Source organism: Silene latifolia, unplaced genomic scaffold (genome assembly GCF_048544455.1).
Source record: "Silene latifolia isolate original U9 population unplaced genomic scaffold, ASM4854445v1 scaffold_237, whole genome shotgun sequence".
Classification (NCBI taxonomy): domain Eukaryota; kingdom Viridiplantae; phylum Streptophyta; class Magnoliopsida; order Caryophyllales; family Caryophyllaceae; genus Silene; species Silene latifolia.
Window position 1 is genome coordinate 60,882 of NW_027413186.1, and position 7,553 is coordinate 68,434.

Below are 7,553 nucleotides of genomic sequence, written 5' to 3' on the forward strand. Positions count from 1 at the left end.
TTTCTTTTGCATCCTCTTCCTCTATACACCACCACTATCAACTGTCACCACCTTCAGAAACCACCATAAACCCACCACATTTGTTATTCCTACTTGTTGCCCACATCGCTACAACACTACCTTAAGATGTTGTCGCACCTTCAGGAATCTTACTCCTTAGATCTAGAATTTTCGCTAGTTGGGGCTTTGGGTGTGGTGGTGGTGGTTTAGACGGGGCCGACGTGATACTATTGGTGGTGGTTGCGGTGCTTATGGTGATGTGGGGTTTGATTTCTGGTGGTGGTAAAAGAAGTGAAGAAGATGACGAGGAATGGGTGTTTAAATAAGGTAAAATGGGTGTCCAATATTAATTTATGAGTTTTTGATCATTTTACCTCAATTAAGACTTAATTAGGCTTACACAATTGCTAAATCCTACACACAATTTACTACATCTTACACATTTTGTCACCTTTTTTCCAATACTACCCTTCTCTTTAAAAAAAATAAAAAAAATGTTCCCTCTCTCAAAACCTAGCAGCCAGCACTCGCCACCTTTGCTCCCACCTAGACCACCGGTGACCAGTGGATGTGTCGGAAGTCAGAGAGTTCGCGGGTCTCTCTTGTGCACCATCGTGGCCTCGTTCCCAGAATCTCAACCGGAAACCATACTGTAAATCTTAAACCCCACCACTAATAACACCAAACTGTCGAGGTCAACATCAAAATCGAGAGTCGTCGAAGGTGCACTTGCGTGAGTCCGCATTAATGTGATCGGAGAAACGCCGAGATCTAACCCATGTTAATTTTGAAACACTTGTTTTAGAGAAGTACCGGCGATGGTTGGAGAAAGGGAGTGGGTGTTCTGCCGGTGTAGGTGGTGCTCGTCGCGGGGAGGGGCGAGCGACGAGGGGTGGCCGGTGCTCGGAGGGTGGTTGAGTGATTGGGCCTTGGAAGGAGACGAAGGAGATGGGTGTTCTCTCATTATTTTTGGTTTTTGATTTCTTTTTTGGGTGAGAAATAAGAGAGATATACTTGGAATACGGGGAAAAATGTGCGAAATTTAAGTAAAATTATGTGCGGGATTTAGCAAGTCCCTAAGCTTATTAGTTATTAGGTAGCAACTCGGGAAAACTTGTAACTTTTGAGGTAGTAGTTTAAATAAAAATGTAAAATATGTAATATTTTGAAAAATATTAACTATAATAGCTAGTAATTTGCAATTTTTCCTTAAAATTATGGAGCACTTTGATTAGAAGCGTTGCCATTTGGCACAGTCTTGATATACGGAGTAATACTCATTCGAGTCACTTGAAAACGACATCTTTGTGTTGCTTACAAAAGGTGATACTCTGTACAACAAACCCCTCGTACTCACAAATCGCATAAACCGAGAAAAAGGATTATACATCGGATGTATTACATCAGACTCTATATATATTTGAGTTTTTGTGTATTTTTTTCGAGCTTTATAAAGTTTAAAAGTTACATGTTAGTTTTTTGACGTCAAACTCAAATTTTTTCGAGCTTATATGTACTCTCTCCATTCAACTCCACTTTGCGGGTTTCTATTTTGCACACTATTCACAAGCGGACATTCAACTTCAATTTTCTATCGATACATAAGTTAAAATATATTCATGTGGGATCTTATTTGATTCGTCTTTAAGAGTACATTAAAAATATCTAACTTTTATAATTTTTGCAAATACGTAGCTAAATATATTACCGCGTAAAAGTCGCGTTGGCAAACGTGATAAAGCAAACATGTAAAGTGGAGTTGAATGGAGGGAGTAATGGTTTTGAGTTATATTGTAATTTTTTTAGTTTCATGTTAAAAAGAATGAACTCAAAAACTGAGTCCATTTTTGAAATAATGGTCAAAAATAAAATATTTGTCGTTTTGGGTCGGTTTTGAAAATATTTGTCAAAATGGTGTCCACGTAGGCTCGGGATTTCTAGACCTGAAACACGCCACTAATAATGGCGTGTTTTGTGAAGGAAACACGCCATTAGTAGTGGCGTGTCTTTACAACAATTTTTTTCCTCAACTGACTGAACTTTAAAAAAAAAAAAAAAAATTACATAAGACACGCCATTAGGGGTGGCGTGTTTCCCCTCCGAAACCCGCCATTCCCAATGGCGTGTTTGTTTTAGTCCATTTTTTAATGAAGTTTCTTTCCGTACTCATTATAAACACGCCATTGGTAGTGGCGTGTTTTAGGTCCAGAAATCCCGAGCCTACGTGGACACCATTTTGACAAATATTTTTAAAACCGACCCAAAACGACAAATATTTTATTTTTGACCATTATTTCAAAAATGGATTCTCAAAAACTTTCTAACAAAACTCATAATTTTTAAAACAAAACTCAAAAACTTTATGTTAATACTCAAAAACTATACTAACTAATGTAGTACATCAGATGTATAATTCACTTAGACCACCCCCAAGCAAGCTCATGACCTAGGTCATGAGGGGGGTGGGTCTCCTTAATCACAAATTAAACTCCAAATTAGGATGACCCGGTTGGCAAAGGAGGTCATCCCATGACCTCTTTTGATATTCTTGACCTGGTTGGTGACCCAACACGTGTCATGCTCTGATTTGTTTGGGTACAAAAAAAAGGACAAGGTCAAGCTCAACCTTCCATCTTCCTCTGCCATTTCTGCGCCATTTCTGCAAAAATTATTTGTATTGAAGAACTAGTTAACAATTGGGTTATTGAAAATTGTACATTAAATCAAAATTAAAAAAAATATGAGCATATAAAAAAGGGCATTATCTTTAAATTCTCTACAAAATGAACTCAACTTTGATATATTTTGATCAATTTTGAATTCATTAAAAAGTGTAACAAATTAATTACATAAACATCAACAAAATAAAACTTCTGTCCCTTTATATTGAAAAAATATTGATTTCAAATTACCCACTATAGAAATCAACAAATAAAATCAAGAATGAGACTTACCAAAATTGAAAAAATGAGATCTTGGAAAAACGGAAAATGATAGATGAAGATATGGGTGAAATTGAAACCCAGAAAATTGAAAAGATCGATGATGGTGAAGATCGGCTAAGATGTTGAAGATCGATGATGGTGATGCGCTAAAGATGGTGATGTTGATATCGTTTGTTTGTAATTTTATTTGGGAATTTCTTTTATTTGGGGATGATGTTGATGCGCTAAAGATATAGGATCCTTTGTTTATCTGGGTTTGGGGAAGAATTTGGGAAAAGAGGAGTTTGGGTTTGTGTTTAAGAAACTGGAATTTCAAAGATGAATGAATGAGTTTGGTGTGTGGCTTTGTCTTTGTGTCTATCCAGTATCCAGTCCACGTTACATCTTTTTTTTTTTTTTTTTTGAGAGAGTTTATTTAATACTCGTATTAAAGTTACGATATTGACTCGATTACGTTGTTGAAAATAATATACGATTATTACATTGTATAGATTGTTAAAATACGATCGTTAAATTAAATTATTTTTTTTATCTAATATCCGAATTAAAGATAAAATATTTATCATGTACATAGTTATTATTTTATAATTATATTATTTATAAAATTATAAAACTAAAATTAAGTTATATAAATTAAATGATAATTGGAAAAAATGAGAAAAGGTTTAGTGGGGTAGAGAATGTGAGAAATGATTGAAATTGTTGGAAAGTGGAAAATGATTGAGTTGGTGACCTAGGTCGCGACTTTCTGCTTGGGAGGGTGAAAGTGGGTCAAGATAAATAAGGTGTGATTAAGAGTAAATATGGGTAGCGACCTAATTAAGGCGACCCTTGCTTGGGGTGGTCTTACTGAAATTGTTACTTTGATTTGAGGGAATTGGACAAAAACAAAAACAAAAAAAAAAGAGAAAAAGGTGGCTCTAGGATTAGAAAGAGGATGGTAGGTTGATTGCATAGGACCGAGAAAGGTGGGAGTGAGAATAGATATGGATGCCAGGCTCAGTGTGTGAGCAATCTCTTACTTGGCGTAGGTGGGTCCACGTGTTAGCCGCCCATTTGCCTTGGGTTATCTTGTGGGATCCCTGCAGGCTGGCCATATCATCTCAGACACTTGTAGGACAGTTTCAGGTACTTGGAAGATTGCAGGGGACATTAATCTTGGTTATCATTGAGCTCGATTAACATTATGACCAGTCACCTAGATATAACTTAAATTTTATGTGTGTAAAAATAAATACACACAAAATTGTAAGTAGAATTAATATTCAACCATTGCAATTGGTCAAGTCATAGAAGTTTCCCAAGTATCCTGTGATTACATACATATGCTTTTTTACTTCTATTTACTACGCAACAACCCTTTCTTCTTGCACAGTTGCATCCCTCCCTCTCTCTCTCTCTCTCTCACTCATAAAAGCTGGGTGCTTTCCTGTTGAATATCATAATTAATTTATTGGGTTGGAAGTTTTGAGTACAAGACAATCTGATTTAGGATAATTCTTTTTTGGTTGTCTTCATTTTGGTGCAACTTTTTAAGGTTGAAAACTCTCTCTTTGTTGTTCATTTGCTTTTCCGTATTTGTAGCTAGTTTTATTGGGTGTGTTGAGTTGTTTCCCCCTACGGAGTACTTGATTTAGATAATCTGATGTGGGTTTATCTTAATACTTTATTCTAATCATGGTTGTATCGAAAAGAATGATTTCTTTAATCTCTAAACAGTACAATATGTCTGCTTATTATTATGATATTGTCATACTCGTGTATTCAAAGTATTAGGTTAACTAATATGGAGTACTCTATTATAGTTGTGTATCTTTATGATTAGGACACCAGTAAACTAAGATTTATTTCATAAAAAGTGAGGGAACTTTTGTTTGTTTCTTCCTGTTGGATTAGTTTAATCTTGAAACCTTGAATATATTTGCGGAATTTGTTAAACTAGAAGTGGTTTATGGTGGGAAAGATGCAGAGCTGAGTATTTGCTCTGCTTTGGAGTCTTCAGATCTATTAAGTCACTTGTAGTATGCCTTTTAACTGATTTGCTTAAGATGACCAATGAAAACCTGAATTCAACCCAAGAGTTATCAGGTGTTACCATAAATGACATCTCTGCCGATAATCCTGTAGCATTTCGAGAAAAGCGGAGTGACCATAATTCTGCAAGCTTGAAGCACGCCGATGTATCTAAAGTCACCTCAAACACTGAACATATTAGACATGAGTGGAGGGAAGTAACTCGTTTTTACGAGTCTTCTCAACATAATATTCCAAAATCGGGCGTTTCGATATTACTAGCTTGAGATTGCGAGAAGATAGATGCGGGGCGACCTTGTACTAGCTCTAGCTTTACAAACTTTCCCTATTTTTCACGGCCTGCTATTCGTGCCAAAGCTAACCATGTGACTGTCAATACCTCAAAGAGAATAGAGAATGAACAGAAAAGCACTGTAAATTGTAGTTTTCCCCCTTTGTGTCTCGGGAGGATGTAGGGATCCACAACCAGTTTGTTCAAGCTCCTGTTAATGAGATTTTAGGGTTGTTGCCAAGGAAACCCTTTGAAGAGATGCATTTGACAAAAAGAACTTTAAGGGAAAAAGATGGTGTGAAAGATACTCAACACAATCACGGATTTAATGCAACGGGAAACAAAGTGGAAGTAGTAGTTGTTGCATCTTACGTATGTTCGGGGAATAGTGTGGATAGAACTTCAAATGAGCTTGCATATGATCTGAAAAGGAAAATGCGTGAATCTGAGAATCCGAAGGTCCTAGTGAAGTAAGATATGTTTGTTTTTTCAAATTCGGATAATGTGCTTTATCTGTCATTCCCAATTCTGCTTCTCATAGTAATTCTCTTGCAGGAAGTGGAAGAGTCAGTGGGTGCAAAGAATATTGCTCATGCTCGAGCAAGCTCAAAGAGAAGTCGAGCTGCAGAAGTGCATAATTTATCTGAAAGGGTAAGCACTAGATAAGGGTGAGCCCACCTTCATTATCACAAGTTCATACCAGCAACATTTAGCCATTTATTCTAGTGCCTCAAAGGCTCTTGTTGATGGTGTAAATGATTTGGATTTTCGCAACTTTACCCCTATGTTTAAAGCTGAGAGAGAGAGACTGTCTCTGGATGTTACATTATGAAAAGCGCATTGCGTATTTCATTGATCAATTGCTCTTGTACAATAAAAAGAAAAGCTCGCCATTAGAACCATTTCCCTTTGTTCTATTGTATTCCAAAACTAATACGTAGTTTCTTTGGAATTGGGAACAGCACCTTTCTCTTTAATGACGTTTTATGTTTGGTTATCAACAGAGACGGAGGGATAGAATTAATGAGAAGATGCGTGCATTGCAAGAGCTCATACCTAACTGTAATAAGGTACTTTATTCACTACTTTAGATTCATACTGAATCGCGATGACTACGATGTATTTATGGAGTTGGCCTTCAGCAGCTAGGTGTCATGAGCTTGAACTTGTTATAGCCTTTGCTTATGAGGGGGTGGATGAAGTTATCAAATAATGTTTTGAATATATTTTTACGGCAATAAGTTCACGTTTATTCTATTGTGTTTATAAACCAACGATAGTTTGCCATGTCCTATGTGATGTATCATGTAGTGAAGAATGAATATGGGACTCCCATCTGCATGTGCTTTCGTAAAATAAATATGCTTGCATACAAAAAAAATCATGTCATTGGGAGGAAGGTAGTATAAAACCAAGTCCATGTCGGTTCGGTGAAGTTATGACTATTCTGAAGTGATAGTTTCAAATATACAACTACTCTGCTCATTTTTTTTTTTCGGAATACCAGGTGGACAAGGCTTCTATCTTTGGATGAGGCAATAGAGTATCGAAAACCCTTGACTTCAAGTACGGGTTAATTTCATGTTTCCTCGTTGAAGTTTTTAGTGTTTTTACTCCGATTTGAGTTTGAAACCGACATCATTAATATGCTATTATGACTCTCTTTAGGCTACCAACAAAATAAAAATAAAATAAATTGTTGTTACTACTCTGGTAATTCTGAGAAAAGCCTACCGGCCTCGAAATGTACTTGATCCATGAGATGATGTCTATGGGTCTTTGGTTTGTGTATGCAACCAATGATGCTTCCACCGGGGATGCAACCTATTCATGGTGCACAAATGCCTCATTTTTCACCCGTGGGACTTGGGATGGGCATGGGAATGGGCTTTGGGATGAACCCTTTTCAAGGCCCTCATTATCTAGTTCCAGTGCGGCCCGTTTCATGGTATGCAAGGCCCTGGTCTACAACCCTTTGCACATCCAGGTCATGGTTTACAGATGTCCATGCAGCAAAGCCCATCACATCCAATCCCGATAGCCCTCGAAAAGAACTGTGGGAACTTCAGGTACATCAAATTTAGTTCGACTAGTCTTTGTGAAGGATTCGACCCTCAAGTGAGGCCCACCATTCAGGCCGCTGCGATCGGGTAATATGTTCGATGCTCGGATACCTGTGTACTTGTGATGGTTACTTAAAGACTTCACTTCACATAAAGACTTGTGGTAATTCTTTAAAAAGCCTACCGCTTTATCTTGAATCTTGTTTAATACTCCTCCGTACCATACAAATGGTAACGTGG

At 37.1% G+C, this 7,553-nt stretch overlaps 1 protein-coding gene across 1 annotated transcript; it reads left to right on the forward strand.

Annotated features, from left to right (window-relative positions):
- Window positions 1-4,993: 4,993 nt before the first annotated feature.
- Window positions 4,994-7,334, forward strand: LOC141638939 (transcription factor PIF3-like). Its single transcript, XM_074448117.1, has 7 exons — window positions 4,994-5,176; window positions 5,258-5,402; window positions 5,480-5,715; window positions 5,806-5,901; window positions 6,255-6,320; window positions 6,758-6,766; window positions 7,041-7,334. The coding sequence occupies exons 1-7, from the start codon at window positions 4,994-4,996 to the stop codon at window positions 7,332-7,334; spliced, it is 1,029 nt and encodes a 342-aa protein (XP_074304218.1).
- The last annotated feature ends 219 nt before the right edge of the window (window positions 7,335-7,553 follow it).

What these genes read in the sequence shown, in the direction of transcription:
- LOC141638939 (XM_074448117.1), top strand. Translation starts at nt 4,994, where the DNA reads ATGACCAATGAAAACCTGAATTCAACCCAAGAGTTATCAGGTGTTACC. An exon ending in CTGAGAATCCGAAGGTCCTA is followed by an intron (nt 5,716 to 5,805) that starts GTGAAGTAAGAT and finishes ATTCTCTTGCAG; the next exon opens with GAAGTGGAAGAGTCAGTGGG. An exon ending in TGCATAATTTATCTGAAAGG is followed by an intron (nt 5,902 to 6,254) that starts GTAAGCACTAGA and finishes GGTTATCAACAG; the next exon opens with AGACGGAGGGATAGAATTAA.